Source organism: Callorhinus ursinus, unplaced genomic scaffold (assembly GCF_003265705.2).
Source record: "Callorhinus ursinus isolate GAN/ISIS: 27379988/994484 unplaced genomic scaffold, GSC_fseal_2.0 scaffold2, whole genome shotgun sequence".
Lineage (NCBI taxonomy): Eukaryota > Metazoa > Chordata > Mammalia > Carnivora > Otariidae > Callorhinus > Callorhinus ursinus.
This window is the reverse complement of record NW_027397064.1, coordinates 31904913-31927208: the sequence shown is the minus strand read 5'-3', so window position 1 is coordinate 31927208 and position 22296 is coordinate 31904913. Positions and strand designations below refer to the sequence as shown.

The 22296-nt window shown below is 43.8% G+C and overlaps 1 protein-coding gene across 2 annotated transcripts in view; it reads left to right on the top strand.

The window, feature by feature from the left end:
• Window positions 1–22296, top strand: part of CDK15 (cyclin dependent kinase 15) — a 78817-nt gene that overhangs the window by 50663 nt on the left and 5858 nt on the right. For both annotated transcript variants that reach the window (XM_025887282.2, XM_025887290.1), the window contains exons 11-12: window positions 8096–8144; window positions 14972–15111. In XM_025887282.2, the coding sequence (XP_025743067.1) occupies window positions 8096–8144; window positions 14972–15111 (189 nt within the window). The remainder of the gene's footprint in view (window positions 1–8095; window positions 8145–14971; window positions 15112–22296) is intronic.

Sequence of the window (22296 nt, the reverse complement as noted above, 5' to 3'; positions counted from 1 at the left end):
CTAATGTGTGAACCCTGATTGGGCTCATTACTTTTGCACTTCTGCAAGGCTGCAGAAAGCTCCTGGGGAGTTACTATTAACATCTTTATTAACCCGTCCCCCAAATCCGTCAGTGCAATTCATTTAGATACACAGCCTACTTTGATCTTCATTAATAGTTTCTTCTAGTTTCTACATTTATTTTTAGTTTTCTCATCTTTAATTTATTTGGTGGCAGTTATTAGTTTTTATTGAGGCGGACTAGATGATCTTAAAGTAGTTAAGATTAGGAAAAATTGCAAATGAGTGAAAGCAGGTAAAAAAAAAATCTTTTTTAAAGTAAAACCTGGGACGCCTAGGTGGCTCAGTCGTTAAGCATCTGCCTTCCTCTCAGGTCATGATTCCAGGGTCCTGGGATCAAGTCCAACATCAGGCTCCCTGCTCAGCGGGGAGCCTGCTTCTCCCTCTCTGCCTGCCGCTCCCCCTGCTTTGTGCTCTCTCTCTCTCTGACAAATAAATAAAAATAAAATCCTTAAAAAATAAAATAAAATAAAAAAATAAAGTAAAACCCTACTAGATTCCTTTCCAGTTCAAGAAAAGGAGCCTTAAGATTCCAAATATCATGGAAATGGCTCCACCTGTAGGCCCCTCCCCCACCTTCACAGCCAGTGCCCAGTTGCACCCACCTCTGTAAGGCACAGGGCAAGACACGCCAAGCAGGCTCTCTTGGGGTACTTTTACCTTTCAAGGATAAAGTTTAGTAAATTTATTTCACTATTATTTTGTATCCAAGCATCAATTTTTCATTCATTTAACAAATATTTATGAATGCTAGGTGCTGGGGACTAGGAGATTAAAAAATAAATAAGACATCGATACCTGCCTTCAAAGAATGCAATCTGGAGGGGAAAAATATAAATAATACAACGTGGAAAGTATTATAATAGCAGCATCCCTTGGGGGCCTCTGGGAACACTAAGAAAAAAAGCCCCCCTTAGTTGGGGAATTTAGGGACTGTTTGAGAGAGACAGAGCTGGGTCTCAAAGATGACTAAGTGGGCTTTCTCCAGGTGAGCAAGAGGGGGAAGACATTCCAGACAAAAGAACTTGACACTAAGGAACAAGAAAGCAGGTTTACTTGATATTGTATCAACCAGGTAAATTGCTCAAGGAAGCCAGAATGTTAGCTTTGTGGTGGTACATTGCTGGAGGTTAACCTGGAAGGGTAGATGGGGACCAGATTGGGAAATGCTTTGTAGTCATCCTAAGGATTTGGACTTTGACCAATAAGCAAAGAGAAGGCATTGGAAAATTTTTAACAGGGAAGTGAAATGGCAGGGTTTAAATTTAAAAATTGCTGGGAATACTATATGTACAATTAAATTGGCAGTGTATCCGAACCCAAGTCCATCTGCCCCATGCACAGCAGGTATGCAGCAAGGAGATCAGAAGCAATGTGGCCATGATTTAGATTCTAGAAGACAAATACTAAGTCTCAACTAGAGCAGTGGCAATGGAGAAGGAATGGAGGGGACAGATCTAAAACGCACCTAGGTGGTTAGAGTCAGGGGGAGGTAGTAACTGATGGGATTCAAGTTGTGCGGGAGAACCGATGGATCTCCGGTGGGTGAATGGGAGGGCCATTCACTGGCACAGAAAAGAAAGGGGGAAGGATAGGTTTGTGGGGAAAGTAAGGAGTATACGATTGGAACATTTTGAGACTATGATATCTATGGGACCACCAAATGAAGATATCTAAAAAGCAATCAGAAATACAAGCCCGTGATTATAAGGGTCCAGTGTAAAAATACAAAATTGGAAGTAATCTGATTAAAGAGGTATTTGAAGCCCCCGTGTGAATTCAGTTACCCAAGGGAGAATGTGAAGAGAAAGATTACGATCAGGGCGCCGGGGTGGCTCAGTGGGCTAAGCGGCTGCCTTCAGCTCTGGTCGTGATCCCAGGGTCCTGGGATCGAGCCCCACATCGGGCTCCCTGCTCGGCGAGGAGCCTGCTTCTCCCTCTCCTGCTCCCCCTGCTTGTGCTCCCTCTCTCGCTGTCAAATTAATTAATTAATTAATTAGTTAATTTAAAAAAAAAAGACTAGGCTAGAACCCTGGGGCACCAGTCCTGAAAGGTCAGGCAGAGGGAAAGGGGTCTTTGGAGGCTAAGAAGGAAGAGCCAGAGGGGCTGGAGAAGACAAGGAGATGATAGTAATCATAATACCATGAATATCATATGGCCATAAGCTCGTTGGGGGACGGGCAATACCATGTCTGTGTCGGCCCAGTGCTGAGCACACGTGACAGCTCTTAAATATTTGTGGAGACCACAGGGAAGTGGTAAATGTTGTCACCTGATGCATCATCAAACACCATACACACCAAATGCATGATCAAGCTATAGCTCGGGGCACCTGGCCGGTTCAGTTTGTAGAGCGCGTGACTCTCGTTCTCAGGGTTGTAAGTTCGAGCCCCACATTGGGTGCACAGATTACTTCATAAAATCTTTAAAAAAAAAAGCTATAGCTCAAACATCCTTTGTGGGGGTGGACAGATTGTTAAACATGGTACTCCCCCCACCCCCTGCCCCCTGGAGACAAGCGAGAGATTTCTGATTATGCCCGTTCCCTTCACCTTCTCCACCCACCAGGAGCAAGGTCTGGCCTCCCCTTCCTCTGCAGAGACCATTACCTTAGAAAGAGGCTTCAGAGGATGGAATATTTTCTTAGAATCCACAGAAAGTTTTGAGGCAGGGTTAGAAAAGTGATAAGCTACAAACGTGAGTTGGAGTGCCAGGTTCAAACGCCAAGGCGCGTACTTCGTGAGAGCACTGGCTTTCAGCATCCTGATGATGGCAGCCAAAAAGAATCTACAGCCTGGTAAAGCACCAGAAGAGCTAAGCTTAGACTTCTTGAGCCAAAGACTGAGGAAGTCCACGGCTGTGAGGGCGTTGAGTGTGGTTAAGTTGTGGGGAGGGGGCAGGGAGTAGAAGAGCTACAAATTTTTGCAGTGCAGTTTTAAAGTTACTGCCTGAGATAGTGAAATAAGGCTAACAACATTATCAACTATTTAAATATATGGTATCTCAAGAATGCATTGTATTTGGGAAATTCCAGAGGTGTAGTTCAGTAGGCTGCATTATAAGATAACCTTAGGGTGATTGTGGTAAGACTATAGAAACCAGAAAATGTTTTACCTTGAGCTAAGACTCAAGATGGTTCTGGTGATGTTTTATCAATCAACCAGCAAATCTCTGTTGACTTGGATCTGTTGTAAATGAGCTTTCTTATTTCACTTATGAAGTGAGACTTATGAAAAAATGCATTATTTTAGTATGGGAGCCACACTTCTGCCCTCATTTTAATTTTATTCCATTTAGTTCGGAAATTACTATGTTCGGCTTTTTAAGTTTCCTTTTGCAACTTCACTATTCCTACCTCAAATTCCAATTGAATTCAAATGAGAACTCTTTTAAAAAGAAAGGCAGAAGGAGGAGATGGAGAAAAATTTGGTCTATTGATTCACCATCATTTTTGGAAAGAGAAGGTAAATAAGCTACCTAGAGCCCTGTTCTTTCTGAGGCTCCTGAAGCCAGAGAAACAAACACCTCTTGAAATGGTGCTGTGGAAACTGCCTATCTGTGGATCTTTCTCTCATTGATCACTTGCAGCTTAACTACTGGGAAAAATCAATGGGAGAGAGGCAAGGTCATCCAGCATCAGGTTATCTGCAGGAGCGGGGGAGGGCCGACCGCAAACAAGCACAAACAGCAGCCTGACTCTGCCCTGGGCCCATCAATCCCTCCATCTGATCTAATGTAGCTACAAACCAGATGGGGGAAGACACAGTCTGGCAAGACATGGAGCCCCAAGTTCAATGTCGTTACACTGCCTCCTGGGACAACTCCTACAGGTCACCCTTTAATGGCAGAATTCCTGAGGACTGATCTTTCCCTTGTCATGCCTCCTCCTTCACCTCCTTGAAAACATAAGTATGCATCAGACACTCTGTTCTGCAATTTTTATATATGTTGATTGGTTGAATTTTCACAACTAGCTCACTTGAGGCAATGGGCCCCAGAGAAGTGTGTGGAAGTCACTTATGAGTGGTCGACCCTACCCTCCTTGCGAGACCAGCACTTTCTGCCTCATTTGGCACCACACCAGAAATATGTGGAGATTATTAAGAACAATAATGACAACACAAAGACAGGCTAATGCTGGGCTGTCCCCAGGCTCACCGAATCAGACTCTGCAGGGTGGGGCCAAGACTTCCTTTCCGTTCAAAACTCTCCCAGGTGATGCTAATAATGCAGCTTGGCTTGAGAACCACTGTGTTAGACCACGCTGTCTCTTCAAAGTGAGAGATGAAAACAAGGGAAAAAAAAGAAAAAGGATTAAGACTAACATTTGTCAAGCCCCTACTATATACCAAATGCTTCATTTTATCTAATCCTCCCAAGCAACTAGAAAAGCATTCCCATTTTACAGATTTGTAACTTCCGAGTTACTAAACCAGAGAGGTTAATTTCCCCCAAATCTCAGAGCTCACAAGTGGCAGAAGGGAGATTTGAACCTGGGCCCCTGTTCGTGTTACTCTAGCACGCAGCTAAGAAGCACCCCTCCAGCCCACACTGAAGACTCGGGAGAAATCAGGTGGGGCTTGTAAGAACTAGAGCTCGGAGCATGTTAGAATTTCAGTGCAATGAAACTGCAAGTTACTGGAGGAGAACCATAGGGCAGAAACACCTGAGAAGAGAGAGGAATACATGGTACATCAGACCAGAGAAGAGGCAGAAAGGAAAGAGGCAAAGGGTGAGGAAATACTAACGTTACCCTTGCCGTCCTGATTCTCGCAAGAGCCCAATGAGCAGGAGCTATAATCATCCGCCTTCTGTAGACGGGATGAGATACACTGAGGCTCTGGGGGGTCAGGCAACACCCCCAGGTTACACGGTGGGTAAGCGCCACACTACACGCTCAAAACCCAGCTCCAGGGTCCTAACTGCACGAGCTTTCCATTGCCCACCACTTCTCCAAGGAAGAAAAGGAAGAACAGGATTATTTTGTTTCTCGCTCAGAGGCAGGCACTTGACATTCATTATCTCACAAATCCCAATAAATTCAACGAATAACTTTGTCCTCGAGTGGCGAATATGACCTCCAACTTGGGTTAAGGAAACAGGTGGTGATGGTTAAACCACCTTGCTTGAGGTCTCAGAGAAGCTGCAGCCACCGTTGCAAACCCTAGGTGCAATGTTCAAGCCCTGACTCCCAGTCCCAAATCCATGTCCCACAAGAACAACGCTAAAGTTGGAAATAGTTTTAAAATACTAAAGGCTCCCAAAACACAGAGCAACGGGCTCTAGGAAGGGAAAAACAAAACATGGGAGAGCACTGAAATGGATTTCATTACGTTGACTGGAAATTGGTTTATGACTGGATGAGGAAATACTTTAATTTTGTTTGGCCAGGCAGGAACCGTAAATAGGCAGGAGAAAGTGGCTTGGAAATAAACATTCTAAACAGATACCAGATATTCTCATCTATCTTTACTGATTATTTGAATTTAGGCACAATCATCTGAAGAGAGGGTAAAGAAGCTGTATATTACAAGCCCTCCCCTTTGTACCCACATGGGACTATGAAACCGCCAACTGAGTGGTTCTCATTTGATGACACCTGACCTTGAAAACTCCGCTGAAATCACTTTCTTTGATCACTCCTTTCACTCTACAAGTCTTGGCACTATAAGTTCTATTTTTAATTGAACTTACTTTTGAAGTTACAAAATAATGTGGTTTTTTCTTTTACAAAATAATGTAGTTTTTTATTTTAAAAAATAGATTAAGAAAAAGGAACTAAAGAGGTAAACCTCAGATCCATTATCACTATCAGACGGATAGTCTTCCAGGTCTTTTTTAATGCATAGACAGACATGAATATACCAGTATTAAAAAAAATCATTTTTTACCCAACTAGGATTAAATTCTTTGTTGGATAAACAGCATTGGTGTATTCCATTCCTATAGGAGCTGGAAGAAGAGATCTTTTAAAAAACAAAACACTTACATTTCAGTCCCAAGAAAAGCATAAAGCAGAAACATCATTTAATTTTTTTATTTTTTTATTTTTTTTAAAGATTTTTATTTATTTATTTGAGAGAGAGAGAGCACATGAGAGGGGGGAGGGTCAGAGGGAGAAGCAGACTCCCTGCTGAGCAGGGACCCCGATGCGGGACTCGATCCAGGGACTCCAGGATCATAACCTGAGCCGAAGGCAGTCGCTTAACCAACTGAGTCACCCAGGCGCCCCAGAAACATCATTTTAAATGAGAGTTAAAACACGCTTCTCTCGATTTGGAGCGGGAAATAGAGGAATCTGATAGGGAGCATCGTCTTATAGCCCTGCAGCTCCTCTTTTTTTTTTTTAATTTTTTATTGTTATGTTAATCACCATATATTACATCATTAGTTTTTGGTGCAGTGTTCCATGATTCATTGTTTGTTCATAACACCCAGTGCTCCATGCAGAACGTGCCCTCCTCAATACCCATCACCAGGCTAACCCATCCCCCTACCCCCTCCCCTCTAGAACCCTCAGTTTGTTTTTCAGAGTCCATCATCTCTCATGGTTCGTCTCCCCCTCTGACATACTCCGCTTTTCTTCCTCTCCTGTTATCTACTTCTTTTTCTTTTTTCTTAAAATATGTTGCGTTGTTTCAGAAGTACAGATCTGTGATTCAACAGTCTTGCACAATTCACAGCGCTCACCGTAGCACATACCCTCCCCAATGTCTATCACCCAACCACCCCATCCCTCCCACCCCCAACCACTCCAGTAACACTCAGTTTCTTTCCTGAGATTAAGAATTCCTCATATCAGTGAGGTCATGTGATACATGTCTTTCTCTGATTGACTTATTTCACTCAGCATAACACCCTCCAGTTCCATCCACGTCGTTGCAAATGGCAAGATCTCATTCCTTTTGATGGCTGCATAATATTCCATTGTGTATATATACCACATCTTCTTTATCCATTCATTTGTCGATGGGCATCTTGGCTCTTTCCACAGTTTAGCTATTGTGGACATTGCCCTGCAGCTCCTTTTAACACCCTCACATAGAGTAAGTTTTCAGTTAGTACTTCTTGAATGAATGAGAAATTGTCCCTTTTTATGGTGGTTTTATTTTGGGTTAAATAGTGTCAATACCAAGAATAATAGAAACAGATGTGTTCACATGTAAACGTTGTAAAGAGTGCTCCAAAGAAAATGACAAATCTTATCATCATCCATTTTGGATTATTCAAGCCAGAATTCACTTCCATTTTTACTGCAAATGACATATAAAATTAGTCCCATTCCTTTTTACCACTTTTGAGCCTTTGAGACAGCCCCATTGCTCATCACCTGACTTTTCACGCATGTTGTGTGCACACATGCATGCTTTGTTCTCAAATGAATTGTGGGCTCTGCAAGGGTGGGGAGGTTTCTGTTGGTTTCTTTTGTATTTTCTCCAGTGCTTGGTACATGTTCTGCACACAGGAGATGTTAAATGTGTGTTGACTTCAGTGAATATTGTGACTATTAGTTCGCAAGGGCTGCCATGACAAAGTACCACCTCCTCATTTGCTGGAGGCTAGATAGATCTAAAGTTGAGGTGTTGGTGGGATGCTTCAGTTCTGAGGGCCCTGAGGGAAGCATCTGTTCAGGGCCTCTCTCCTTGGCTTGTCTTCTCCTTGAGACCTTTGGTGTCATTTCTCTTATATGTGTCTGTCTCTGTCCAAATTTTCCCTTTTTTTATGAGGGCACCAGTCATATTGGATTAGGGCCCACGCCCATGACCTCATCTTAACTAATTATAACTGCAATGACCTATTTCCATATAAGGTCAGCTTCTGAGGTACCTTGATGTATCAATTTTAGGGGGACACAATCCAACCCATAATAGTGACCTCCCACAGAATCATGAAAATTCAGAGTGTTCACTCTGCCTACCTGATGCCTGAACCCTTTGCCCAAGCCGAGAAGAACATGTAGAATTTTAATAATATTTTGGCAATAGGATTTTAGGGTTGTTTTTTGGTTTTTAATGTGTCTGTGTATGCTTTCCAGAATGGTTCCCACTGCCTAAGCCTCAAAGCCTTCAGAATGTCTGGAACAGGTAAGCACCACGTTGGAAAGCTTCTCTTAAAAGCAGGGCCTCAGTCCCCTGGACCTCAGTCCACTGAACACGCAGCCCCTGAGCACCTGGATCTCTGGGGGCCATGGGGCCCAGGAAGATGCCTCCAGGAGAGCCAGCCACCTGTGAGTGTGTCAGTTTTTCTCTATGAACCATTTTACTTTCAGTGAGTTTGGTCATTAAAATTGTTTTGTACCCCTCGACCATGCCCAAGGCCCTGAGAATGAGGGAGTGTTGGCCTGCAAGAAAACCTAGTGGGTTTATTATTCTCCAACACAGAGAAACCAAATAACATCATTGAGTGGCTATTGGGGGGAGGGGGCGGGCAGCTTGATTCATGGAGGTCATGCTTTCCCAGGCCCTCTCCACGCAGCCTCGGCTCAGACCAGGGCAGACTTTTATTACCAGCTTTCAACAAATCCCTAGTTTCTTTTACAAAGTAAAACAGATAATAGAGACATTCCCGGAATAGTTAGCTAACTAAGCTGTGCCAGGCAACCTTAGGGCTAAGAAGAACTCAGTGTTTTCGGACAATGACCAATTACAATAACCAGTATTATTTGATCTGAGAGTAATTAGCCGAGGCTCTGTTCTTTTTGCTTCAGTGAGGAGGCAAAAAGGGCAGTGAGGAAAACGTCAGAGACAGGGGAAACAGCTCAAATGTCAAAGAAAAACACACTCTCGCAGGTGGGGAGAGGGGAAGAGATCCTAACTGAACGTTTGAACGTTGTTCTTCCCTGAAAATGTGGTAGGGTTTAACCCAGCCGAATTTTGTTTGATTTTTTCATGCTTACTGTTCACGTGCTTAAAAAAAAAGCCTCCATGTAGAGTGAATATCAGAGCACAGAGAGGTCAGATCATAGAGCTGTGGGCTACCAAGGACCTCTTGTTGGGAGGGACAGGTCTCCTCAGGAGGGCTATGCTCTCCGCTCTTATCTGCAAGCTCACTGTGTCACCTGAAACCCCCCCACCATGTTTTGGAGACAGGTTCCCCAGAACCACTGTTTACCCTTTCATGCAAGATGTGCAAACTTTCTCTGGCCAGCACAGTCAAGCTCCCTAGCCCCCGCTAGAGATATCTGGATTTTAGCACTGCTCTCAGGCTTTCTTCCAGTTCACTATTGGCTTCCAAAATAAATGGTAACTGCAAACCTGCAAACCACCTCAATACCCTAAGCAGCTGCTGTTGGCATTGTTGCACAAGCCAAAGAAAGTGCCAGAGCCTCCTGCTATCACCGCACCAGCCCTTCCTCCTGGGCTGAGCCGGACTTGGATGCCCTGAGTATCCCTCTGGCTTCTCTGGCCACACACAAGACCCGCCACCTCCGCCCATTGCCTCATCCCAGCTACACCTGTGCCTTAGCTTAGACTTCTGGCTTCTCTTTGCTCACACCTTCGAATCAAGGATAATGTCTAGAGACGTGCTGACTGATACAGTAGCCCCTAGCCACATGTGGCTATTTAAAGTAATTAAAATTAAATTTTAAATTTAGTTGCTCGTTGCACGAGTCACATTTCAAGGGCCCAATAGCCACATGCGAGTAGTGGCTAACACATAGGAGGGGGCAGAACTAGAATATTTTCATCATCATGGAAAGTTCTGTTGGACAACACTGGTCTAGATGATCCCATGAGAAAATTCGTGGAACCGAGAAGGACTTTGTCACTGAACTAACGCTAGGTGCAATGTTTGCAATGTATTATTTCATTTATTCCTCACAAACCAAAGTCTTAGTTCCAAGAGGTGGAAACTAAAGCTCTAAGAAGTGAAGTGACTTGGCCACAGTCACCAAGCTAAGGTGGAGCCCAGATCCATCTGGTACACAGGCTCTGTGACTTTGTCAACTGAGTCAGGTTGCAAGTGTGATGGATAAAGAGGAGCTGAGGTATCACTGGCTTTATCACAAGATTTCTGCAAGGTATGGAAGAACCGTGTGTGGGCCATAAATACACCTCAAGGCAATGCCTGGGGTTTGATTGTGACCCGGTTGACATGGGCTAGTAAGTGCACATTCATTTGTCAGATGGATTGGAAGATAATGGACAGCTTCTTTGATGTTGTTTCTTCCTAGCGTTGGATATATTTCGTATTGTGGGTGCCTGCTTTACCACGTCTTAAACTGGCAGCATTAAAAAAGTACCTACTCTCCTGGAACAACAATAAAAAGGTCATTATTGAAAAAAAAAACCAGTGATATTTGAATAACGCCTGCAGCTTAGTTCACAGTGTTGTGCCAATATGAATTGCTCAGCTTTGATCATTTGACTATGGTTATGTAGAATGCTAACATTAGGGGGAAATGGTAAACATATAACTCTGGGGACTATTCCTGCAATTCTTCTGCAAACCAAAATTACTTCAAAATAAAAACAAATTGAAAAATTGGGGAAAAAACTAGAGCCCACTCTATCCCTGCCCTTTTTCCTCTTTCTATGGATCTAGGGGAAAACAACAAAGAACCCAGGTGAACTGATGATGACCAGCCTTGCGCTGCAAACAGTTAACTCTCTTCCACTGGGAAGGTAAATGGCAGTGGAGAATTTTATACTCCGAGCGAGCCTATGCCGGGAAATCAAGGTTATTGCCTCAAGCCCCGGAGAACCCACCAGATTTTATTTTATTTTATTTTATTTTTTATTTTTATTTTTTTTTAAGATTTATTTATTTTGAGAGTGAGAATGAGAGAGAGAGAGAGAGAGTACATGAGAGGGGGGAGGGTTATAGGGAGAAGCAGGCTCCTTGCTGAGCAGGGAGCCCGATGCGGGACTCAATCCAGGGACTCCAGAATCGTGACCTGAGCCGAAGGCAGTCGCTTATCCGACTGAGCCACCCAGGCGCCCGAACCCGCCAGATTTTAGATGTGTCGAGTGATGGCCAGTGGATGGAGCTTCACACAACCACGGAGCCTGATTTTCATTTTTTCTTATTGTTTGTGTTTCTATTCTGGACTTCTAAAATTAAATGTGGATGTCTTCACACCCAGCACTTCCTGTAGGATTGATTTACAATTTTAATTCTTTTTGCAACTTTTATGAGCAACGAGGTCTGTGGCAATTCAGGGCTGCTGGAATAAATTTGTTTTCCATGACACAGAGACAGGAACTTTCCCAGACTGCTGGTGGAAGTGGAAATTGGTACAACTGGCTAGTAGTCTTAATCAAAAACTTGAACATGTTGTATGTCCCTCAACCCGGGGATTTCTATTCTCAGGATTTATACTAAGGAAATCATTGTGCAGGTGCAAAAAATAGATTTCTTATTGAGGATGTCACAGCATGATTTTAATGGTAGCCTCTCGCAACCCCCAACAAAAAGGAAACAACTCTGATAAAGTTCTGGCTATGAAAATTATGGTATGCCCACATAACAGAATGCTATGCAGCTATTAAAATTATATCCTAGAAGGCTGTTCAAAGTCCTGGAAAGATGATCAAGATAGTCAAGTGGAAAAAGTAGGTTATAACAACATGTAGAGTATGATCTCCCTTTTTCTGGTAAAACAAAAAATATATCCACTTAAAATTAAGGGACTAAAGAAGAAAAACTGAACATCAAAGCAATAGTGATCATCTTTGAGTGAAAGGGCTTATCTCAGAGTGATGGGATAGTTTTAATTTTTTTTTCTCTGCATTTTGTAAGTGTTCTACAATAAATATGTATTGTGTTGGCAATGGAACACTTTTTGCTTCTAGAAATGTTACTAGAAGGAGGGATTCATCAAAAGATTTTTTGGTCTTTATTAACAGACTCTCATTAATTGGGTGGATGGGTTCTCCTAATTCTGCAAGATGCTCCTGGTGTGTTTACTTTTTAACATCACAATCCTAACACATAATATTTTTTGTCTTTTTTTTCAAATTTTTATTTAAATTCTAGTTAGGAACAGATAGTGTAATATTGTTTTCAGGAGTAGAATTCAGTGGTTCATCACTTACATACAACACCCAGTGCTCATCCTAACAAGTGCCCTCCTTGATCCACATCACCCAGTTACCCCATCCCCCAACCACTTCTCTCCATCAATCCTCAGTTTGTTCTCTACCATTAAGAGTTTCTTATGGTTTGTTTCCCTCTAACATATAATATTTATTAACATCTAGCCTATGTGGAAAGCTGCTGGTGGCAAATTAACTTTTGTTAATGTCACTTTTCATGCCAACTTTCATTTCTGAAGTAGTGGTTATAACCAGTGAAGAATTGTCCTAGCAAGAGTTAGAGGAGGTGACAAATTATAGAAATGTGATGATAAAGGCAGTGGACAGTAAGCAAGATTATAGATGGCAGAGAGAAACAGAATGATACAAACATGGAAGTAAATTAGCATCTGTGCCCAAAGAAGCAACGTTTGTATTCCTGGGGCTCTTATCTCAGCTCCCAAATGAGAGTGCAATATACGAATCACAAGGTAGAGATCATCAGGACTCTTGGCCAGATTGGGTGGTCCCACTCTAAGTGCTGCTAGTAAAGGCTCATATTCAGGAGGGCACAGACGTGGTTTATACAGGGAAGACCAACAAGCACTTGGCCCATGGGAGGAAGGAGCAGGAGAAATGGGTGGTAGCAGTCACAGACTAGAGGCCATGAGACTGGAACAGAATGCTGGCACCATTAAAAGCCTTGATATAACCTGGAGGGAAGAGTTGGGTTAGTTGAAAAAGAAAGTCCTAAAAAAGAAGTCTTCATATTGCTGATCAGTGCCTACTCTCCTTTCTTTCATTTGCCTGGTGGGAATGGCCACTTCTTCTTAGATGAGTCCCTACTACCCCCGTGAGAAGTTCCATCAGCCCTCCCTGGCTTTCCCAGCCACCCGACATAACCACAGGCTAAATACAAAGAGTATGTGTGCCATGCTAACACAGGTTCAAAATAGGTCCCCTGGTCTTCCTTGTCCAATGAGATTGCAGCTCCTAAGCCCCGTCTACAGAGCAATTCTGTAATGATTCCATTATTGTGGGCCAATGGATAGGAGTGTGTGGAGGGAACCAACCATTGATTGGGGTGGGATTGTGGAGGTGAAAGCTGATAGATGCATTGCCCCCCACCAGACCATCAGCACCTACCCACCCACCCACCCCCTGGAGTTTCATAGAGTGGGTTCACCCCATCCCTTATAGCTAGGGTGGACTAGATAAAATTTTTTTCACAAGATTTTCCATGAATGTCCCTCCAGATTGATATTAGGCCCTAGTGATCTATACCACCTTCCCCATTCCAAACCCCCCTTTCATTGGCCCCGAAAAACCTGTGCCTGGGCAGGGCACCCTGGATGGAGAAAATACCTTCTGGCCTTTTCTCAGGCTGCAAGCTAATGAGTAGGCCTCCACCCCATGTTCTCTTTTAACTAGCCTGGAAATTGGCAAGGACTGGGGATTTGCAAATTTTCCTCTATCTTAAGTCTATGAAGCAATGACCACTAAGTTTGAGGGTAAAGTTATCTGTTTGTAGAAACAGTTTTATGTCATGGGAATCAGATACCTGGAAGTTTCTTAGGTAAATCTTATGCAAAATTTAGACCACTTACATCTCTGGGCCAGAATTTCCAGCATCACTGCATCATGGCACCCAGGAAGGGGAAGGGTATCAGTTCTTTGTCAATTTATTTTTGCTCAGTCGGGGATTTGCATGGCCGTGCAACCTAATTCTGAATGTCAGACATCAGTCCTGTGGTTAATTGCCTCCTGCACAGTTTTGTGTCTTGTGGCTTCCCACTTGTAAACCCAACTATGGGCTCTAGAGATAGATGTATTTAAATGATTGGCACTAGATTAGCAAAGACTTTCAAACATTATAAGTAAATAGGGAAATTAAGACTCTCAAGTCCTGCAGATCAGCCCCTGCCACCCTCCCAGCTTCATATCTGTCCCCTCTCCCCCTTGGTCCCAGGCCAGCCAACTGGCCTTTCCTCTTCTCCTTAAACTCACTCTTCTCCCCTCATCCCTGGGGTCTGTATGGTGCTCATACAGCCCGCACTACCTGCCTCTCCCCTGCCCTCGGCACTCAGCTCAAATGCTTCTTCCTCAGGGAAGCCTTCCCTGATCAGCTCTTCCCACTCTGAGTCAGATATCTGGGCCTTTTCTGCACACGTACTTACGTGTCTCTATGATAATTTGGTTAGTGTCCGACTCCTCCCCTAGACTAAGCTGCCAGAAGGCAGAGTCTTCCCTGTGTCTTCCAGAGCCAACGACCTACAATCACATGGTCATTGTTCAACTAATAGATTTGCTCATCTCCAAATTTACAGTTCAGCACAGGTCAACTTGAGGATTTGTCCTCACTGTAACCTGGGCACTTAGCTCTCTTTGTACGCTCCATTTCAGGGGGGACCAAGAGAGCTTCTTAGGTAATACCCTGGGGGCTGAGCTGCAGAAACACTGTAAATAAGGGTGTTTCCCACCCAAGCTTCACCCTCCAAAATTATCTCTTTCCTCCCTCTCCTCCAGGATGCTACGCTTGCAGCCCTGGAATCACATATCCAGTTGGGCTTTTCTGTTTGGTGGGCACTGTCCCTCAAAGCAGTATCTTAGTTACACATTTCTGCTTCTGTAATTATATTTCTGGGTCCTTTATGTATGTATACATGGTACCCGGAGCCCATGGGGAGGTGGAGGCTGAATGAGAGCATACTGAGGATAGCTAAGAGTTCCAGTGGCGGGGGTTATCTTTCCACTTGCCATCAACTTTGCTCATCCCAGGAAAATCCTACTTGAGGCTCTTCTAGCCATCTTCTTCTCTCTACTTTTCTTCTTCCGCCTTTATTTTTCAGAAGGGAGGCCTTTGGAGAAACTATTTTTCTCTTCCATTTTTCCAGGTTGGGCAGGGTTCCTGAAGCTGAAGACCTGGCCTCCCAAATGCTGAGAGGCTTTCCTAGAGACCGCGTCTCTGCCCAGGAGGCCCTGATTCATGACTATTTCAGTGCCTTGCCATCTCAGCTGCACCAGCTCCCTGATGGTGAGTGAGGGACCTCTGTGTGTGTGTGTGTGTGTGTGTGTGTGTGTGTGTGTGAACATGCACACATGTAAGTCTCGGGGCCTAAGTGTTTTCTCCGAGCACTGGGGAATCATAGTATTTGCAACCGGAAATGAGCTTAGGGATCAATTTAGCTGGGAGAAGCAAGAGGGGACCCAATCTTGCCTGAGTTTTCTATGAGAGTCCCTAAAACTCAAAAACACTGGTGGGTTGAGGTGACACAGACCTCCTTGTAACGATCCAAACATTTCACATTGACACTCTGAGAAACCGGATGAGATGAAAGTTGCCTCTGAGTTGTTTGTTTTCCCTAGCATCTGTCAGGAGAAGCACAACCAAAGTTGGCAACAACCCCCTTCCCTCTCTATAGAGAGTAAAATGATGGGTGACATGGAGATGTCACAAGAGGAGGGCGGGCCTGTCTTGATTGGTAATTTGATGCTGCTGAGGGAAGTGCCCCGTGGGGTGCTGGGGGGAGGGGCACGTCCTCGCAGGCCCATCGCCCACAGGGAGACACAAGTTACCCTGAAATCAGCCTTGCTGCCTAGGCCTGAAGTCATCCTCCAGATCTGAAATCTGCTGAGGGATCATGTGCCTGGAGCTCTCCTCATGTTTCTCAGAATGTGGCCTCCTAGGAAGGGCCAGGCAGAGGATGTGGGCAAGGTGGTCATGGCTTGGCTGTTTGGGGGGGACCATCCTTAGGTGGGGTTTCTTTGGAAAAAAATCACCATGCAACTGAAAACAATTTTTTGAAGCCCTAAGCAGGAGAAAAGAAAGCTAATACGGAAGGTGTAGGGGCTCAGACTGGGAAGAGGGCCCAAGGATGTCATGTGGGGTGAAAATGAGGGTAGAGTGGGGAGCTGCTGCCTAAGAGGCTGAGACCTACAGTCTGGCCAAAGCCTCCAGGGTCTACAAACGGGACTCCACTGTATGTAGGACCTTGTCCTGCCACCGCCCAAAGCTCTGACTTGGGGACTTCTTGAGGCATTATATTATTAAAATGAGTTATTTAGGATCTCCAAAAATAACCATAATCATACAACTGGGGTTAATGTCTTACTTAACCCTGTAGGAAGAGTTAGTCATCAGGATTTATTAAGTTGCCATTAAGTGTCAAGACCATATTAAGTGCTATAAAAATTGAGGGAAAAAAGAGGCTTGTCCTTGACCTCAAGGATCCTCCGGCGTGGGAGGAAAACGGGGCGAGGAAGAGGAAACAGGGCACCCTTGTACACATATTAGCACAAATCATATCTCAACAGCTAAAGTCTGCGCATAATCAGCTACAGATGTTGAGAGAATATGTGTGTGCTAAAGGCAGTTCTTTGGAGGAACTAGAATAAGCAACTGAGAGAGTTTGGACTGGAGATGAATCTGGGTTGGAATTTGGAAGGAGCCGAGGAGCACTACTTGGCACATGGGTGGAACAGAAGATATCCCAGGCAATCTACAGTTCTTACTCCCTTTCCAGTACCTCAACTCCCACTGTACCCCTGTGCTCTCCCCTACTCCCACCCCAATATGCTGTTCCCAGTCTAAGCCCCTAGGTCCCTCTTCAGCTTTCTTCTCTGGGGGCCTAAGACTTCTAACCAGCACTCCAGGCAAACATACACATTTAGAAGTGCACGCACACATGCATACTCACACTCTCACATGCTTACACACTCACGCTCCCTACTCTCCACTTAACGAGACCTCCCTCACTGGCCCTCCTCCAGGATCTATTATTCCACATACTGAGAACCACTGGGGACCTTGAAAATGTCCTGGGCATAAGCTTTGACCTGATAAAAAGGAATTAGCAAGAAACAGCCACTGTTCAAAATAATGTGTTGTTAGAAACTTGGGTTTTGATTCTTCCTGGCCATCTGAAGCAGAGCCACCAACAGAGGGGCTGTGTGTGTGTGTGTGTGTGCGTGTGCGCACGCTCACACACGAGCACGCACACCAATGTGCGGGTGTAAGAGAGAGACCCATCTGCATTCCTTCTCTGTTCACCCAGCCACAGAGCCCAAATCTACTTTGACACTTCTAGAAAAATGAAAAGATGGAATCTTGCAGGAGCCTGCCTGCGCTGGGGGGGAGCCGAGGAGTGCTCACAGCAGGAGGGAAGTTGACTTTTCTTTATACATATAGGGGTTTTTCCATGCAGAGTTTAAATTATGCCTGATAAAAGGAGTTTCGTGGATGTTTCAGTTCTTTCAAATTCTCCTGGCTTCCTCCCAATTAAATGAGGTTTGTCAAAGCCACGGGGCTCTGCTGCTGCTGCCTCGGCCGACAAGCACTTCCTGCAGCGACATCTCGAATCCCCGAGGGAGAAGATGAAAGGGCCAGCGCCAAGAGACAGGGAAGGGGGTGGCGGGACTGGGTGTGTGTGTGTGTGCATGTGGGAGGGGGTGCAGAAATAGGCTTAGAGACAGACCGATGGATAGGACGTGGGACAAGTAGACAGGGAAAGCAAAGCTACCAGGGAAATAGGAGAGAAAGAGGAAGCCAGAGAGCAGCCGGGGCCGGTTGCTTGCGCACCTTGACAACAGTGGCCCTTACCAAGGACACATCTACAGAGGGATGCAAGCCCTTGGCCTGGCAGTGCCACGCTACTTCTTCATTGCCCGGGGCAATTAGCCTTTATTAAGAGCCTCCTTTGCAGACAGAGAGCACCAGACAGTTATCACGGTTCCCAACCTTCAGGGACACAGAATCTCCCGTCTCCATGGTGGGCTGCCCCAGGCATAAGAATTGTGCAAAAATAAGACATGCTCTTGTGAGTGGTTTCTAAAGAGAGTTTCCCTGCCATAATTATGCAGGAAATTTTGCTCTCTGGTGGCATTTCAGTATGGAAGCATTTAGGAGCTTATATTTATATCATTTTATTCTTCTGGCTTTATTCTGGTTGCAAGGATAACAGAGTTGTCACTTTAAAATATATTCTGTTTCCCCTTTGATCTGGGAGATGCCAGCTCTTATTGTCTGCCCTCTGAAGAAGACAATCTGAGCATGAAACCTGTGGCTGGGAAATATGTGAAGAGTGGAGGGATGGCTTAAATCCCGAGAAATTCCCCACAACGTGCAAGAATCTGTCCCACCTACCCATGTTTATTTCTCCAAAGCTGAGACTTTCCCTGGGTTGTGGCAATAAGCTCATGGCCAGAGGAAAGCAGATGGTTACTCGCCATGCAAATTCAGGGTTTCCAAGATTAGTTCCCTTTTGGAGCACACTCTTATACGGAGAAGCATCACTATTAGAACGGCAAGCATGTGGGAACTTCAGCCAAGCACTGACATGGTCCCTTCTTGACTCTTGAACACCTGAAGAAACATTTGTTGATGGAGAAATTATTGGTAGTCTCTCTCAAAACACACCCAACAGCAAGCTAATTGCTTCTGCAGATGGCCAGGGGGGTGCTCTCCCCTCTTGGTCATCGGCTTGCAGCCACACTTGTGGTCCTTGTGTCTGAGCCAGCAGCGCAGAATGTCAGCTGGGGCAGCAAGGACCTAAAATTAGGTCCTTGGCAACTCTCTAATCTTAGCTGCAGGTTCAGCTTCTTCGTTTAATTCCCTTTGCCCTCAGCATGAACTTGGGCTCTGGGAAAGGAACACTGCTTAATGATTTGGGGGTGGAGGGAGTAGAAAATCATTAAGCTGCCCTTTCTAGAAACTGGCTCCACTCTGTTCTTGCAGGGAGACTTCCAAATGTTACCCTTGGAAAGTTAAGACTGATTTTGGAAGCTAGCCATTTTGAACCATAGACACTGATCCACAAAAGTATTTTTTTTTAATCTGGGGCAGTAAATGCCACGTGATTTAAGAGTCTGGTCCTTAAGCCCTGGTCCTTGATCATCAGGACATCAAAGGCTGTCTCTCTCTGTGGATTGGTCCCATTTTACTTTCCAAATCCCAGACTTGAGTGTCTCCCATTCCTTCCTGGACTAAATCCCCCTTCTCCTTTAAAACAGGTTTCAGCATCTTAGAAAAAAAAAAAAAATCCTAAAACTTGAAAGCTTACGATTGTTTCACATGTAATTTTGCAAAAACAACTTACCAGAGTCTTTCTCATCATCAAATGCTTTCTTACTGCAGGCATAGAGGCATGGCATTGACCTCTCCCATACGTCACAGCACCCTAGTGTCTATACTCTGCAAGTTCTTCAGCAGGCCTTATCCATATTGCCCCATTAACATCTGAGTAATTTTTTTGTTTTGCTCCAATAAAAGAATTTCAGGCCTTCTTTTAATTATCTCTTTAATATATTTGAAGATCCCTTGATATCACTTTCCAAAGCTCACTTCTCTAGGCTGAATTCCTTTGACCTCTCTTCCCCCCGATATAGATTCTGTTTCTCTCACTCTTTAACCATTTTTGTTTCATTATTCTATTCTGAACCCGTTCCAATTATTTTGCTTATCTCTGAGACTCTGGACCCACATGGACTCAGATTTCTAACATAGTGGGAGAGTTCTGTTCCAGTTCATTCATTAAAGATTTACTGAGGGTCATTAGTATGACAATGAGTGATACAAAAATGAATTAGTCAGAGAGTCTGTCCTCAAAGAGCTTATAGTCCTTAAGGAAATGAGACAAGAATATAAACAGCCACAGTTCAGGTGTGAAGTGCTCTGGGCATTCAAAGGAGGTAAGATTAAATCCAGCTCTGGGGATACAGGATGGCTTTGTGAGTGGGCCTTCAAAGATTATGAGGTGTGGATGGTTGGGGAGGAAGGACATCCAGGGAGAGGAATGTCAACCTCCTCTTAATAACATCTAACATCATAGTGAAGTTGTCCTCTTTTTAATAATAGTGGCACAATCCTGACTCATATCATGGTTTTTACTCCTTATTGTATGGCTTCTCGCAATAACTTAAACATTTTTTTAAGTAAACTCTGCCCCTAATGTGGGGCTCAAACTCACAACCCTGAGATCAAGAGTCACATGCTCCACAGACTAAGCCAGCCACGTGCCCCAATTTAAACATTCCTTACCATATACTAGTGAAATTCATTCTTTATATGCTAATGATTTCAAATCCATTCTGTGCTCGCTTTTATTGTCCATTCAAAATTTAACCGGGGTATTTTGCCATTCTAGAGGTCAAGTTTCAGGGGATGGGAGGGAAGGGAGATTCTGAGCCACGCCTCTCTTTTCTGCCTTTAGGAGTTTGTAACCTCATTCGGACCTTTTAAATCCTCCATTATTCAGTACTTAAGTAGTACAGGAAGAAACAAGGAGTTTGGACGTGTCCTCCATAACACACTTCCTCACCTTCCATGCTCAAAGATGTTCTCAAGGGATTCCAGTACATTAGCGAAGATCCTGGAAAGAGAGGAAAAAGTTAGAGACACTTTGAGTGGGAGAGGATCTCAGGGACTTGCTATTCCATATCTTCATTATGTAGATTGAGTCCCTGACCACCCCGGGAAGATTAGAGGCTGCCATTTATTGGGCATCTATGTGCTTCACACAAATTCTCATTCCGTTTGTAAACTAGCTGGTGAGGCTGGAGTTATTATCCTCACATTATATATCAGAACATTGGGACTGAGAGAGGCTAAGGAGATTGTTCAAAATCACACAACCGGTAAGTGGGGGAGCCCAGGTTTGACTTCAAGTCAGACTCCTAAACCACTCTTCCCACTACTCATTGCTGCTTACTAAGGATCACATGGGAACTTAGTAGCAAAACAAGGATTAGAACCAAGGTCTAGACCCCCCAGTCTGACCTTTCTACTCTCTTATGCTCTATGTTTATTGTAGAGCCTTCCCAAGAAAGATTCCACTTGTCCCAGGTAATATGCTTGATATCTCACAATTAAGAAGGTTCAATTTCATGTTTATTTTTATTTATTTATTTGAGAGAGAGAGCGCATGCACATACACAAGCCCGCGAGTGGGGGGCAGGGCAGAGGGAGAGAATCTTCAAGCAGACTCCCCGCTGAGCACAGAGCCCAGCTGGGGCTCCATCCCACGACCCATGAGATCATGACCTGAGCAGAAACCAAGAATCAGATGCTCAACCAACTGAGCCACCCAGGCGCCCCCAATTTGTTGTTTAATAATAGAGTTGCCCCCGACCTCTTCCTTAATCCTCAATGTCACCTTGTCTTAGTGTCTGTTCCCTTTTTTTTTTCTTTTCTTTCTTTTTTTGCTTTTTGAGTTTGTTTTGTAATACACAGTCACCTTTGGGTTTTAAGACTTCTTCATCCATGATGGTTCTTTTTTTGTTTTACTGAAATTCATTCAGTTTTATAGGGTAATTTCAGGAATCCGACAAAAAATTGGGCAAAGGCATAAAATAGCGATTTACATAAGGAAAACAAAAAAAGTATACCAACACATGGAATAAAAAGACAGTCTTACTAGTGATTAAATAAACACAAATAACTGATAAGTAGTTCTTTTTCCCCCCTCAACCTAATGACTCCCAGTGTTAGTAAGATTGTGATAAAATCATTTTCTGCTGGTGATGTTGTAAGATGGGGCAACCTTTGCAAAGCCTTATGACATGCATATCAGGAGCTATAAAAATGGTAACAACCTTCAACCCTGTACTTTGGTTTCTGGAAATTATTCAAAGAAACAATTGAACAGGAAAAAGAAAAAAAGAACCCTAGATGGATAAACATGTTTATTGCAGTGTTGTCTATAGTTGTATTTAAAAAATTACAAAACAAAAATAAAAGAATCTAAATATTCAACACTAAGAGAACCAATTGGATAATGTTATATTGACTCAGCATATTGTACTATATAACCATTTAGGATAATTCACAGGAGTGTGAGGTAGTATGGAAATATTTATGCCATTATGATGTGAGCTAAAAGAAAGTAGGATACAAAATTGCATATTATAATCTACCTGTGAAACATATTATGCATATCAACAAAACTGAAAGGTAGCATACAAAAATAAAAATGCTCCTGCCATTTAGGGGGATTGTGGGTAACTTTTTTTCTTTTTCAACGTTTTCTTTAATGTTGATGTCATATTGCTGTTATTGTTTAAAAGAATGAGGTAGGGCAAATGGTACAGGGAGGCCAGGCTCTGGACTGAGAGTTAAAGGACCTGAGTTGTCTTTTTTTCCAGCGGGACATGCGTTATTGGCCTTCATAAAACCTCAATCTCTCAGTCTACACAATGGGTTAACATTAGTTTCCTTTACCCCAGA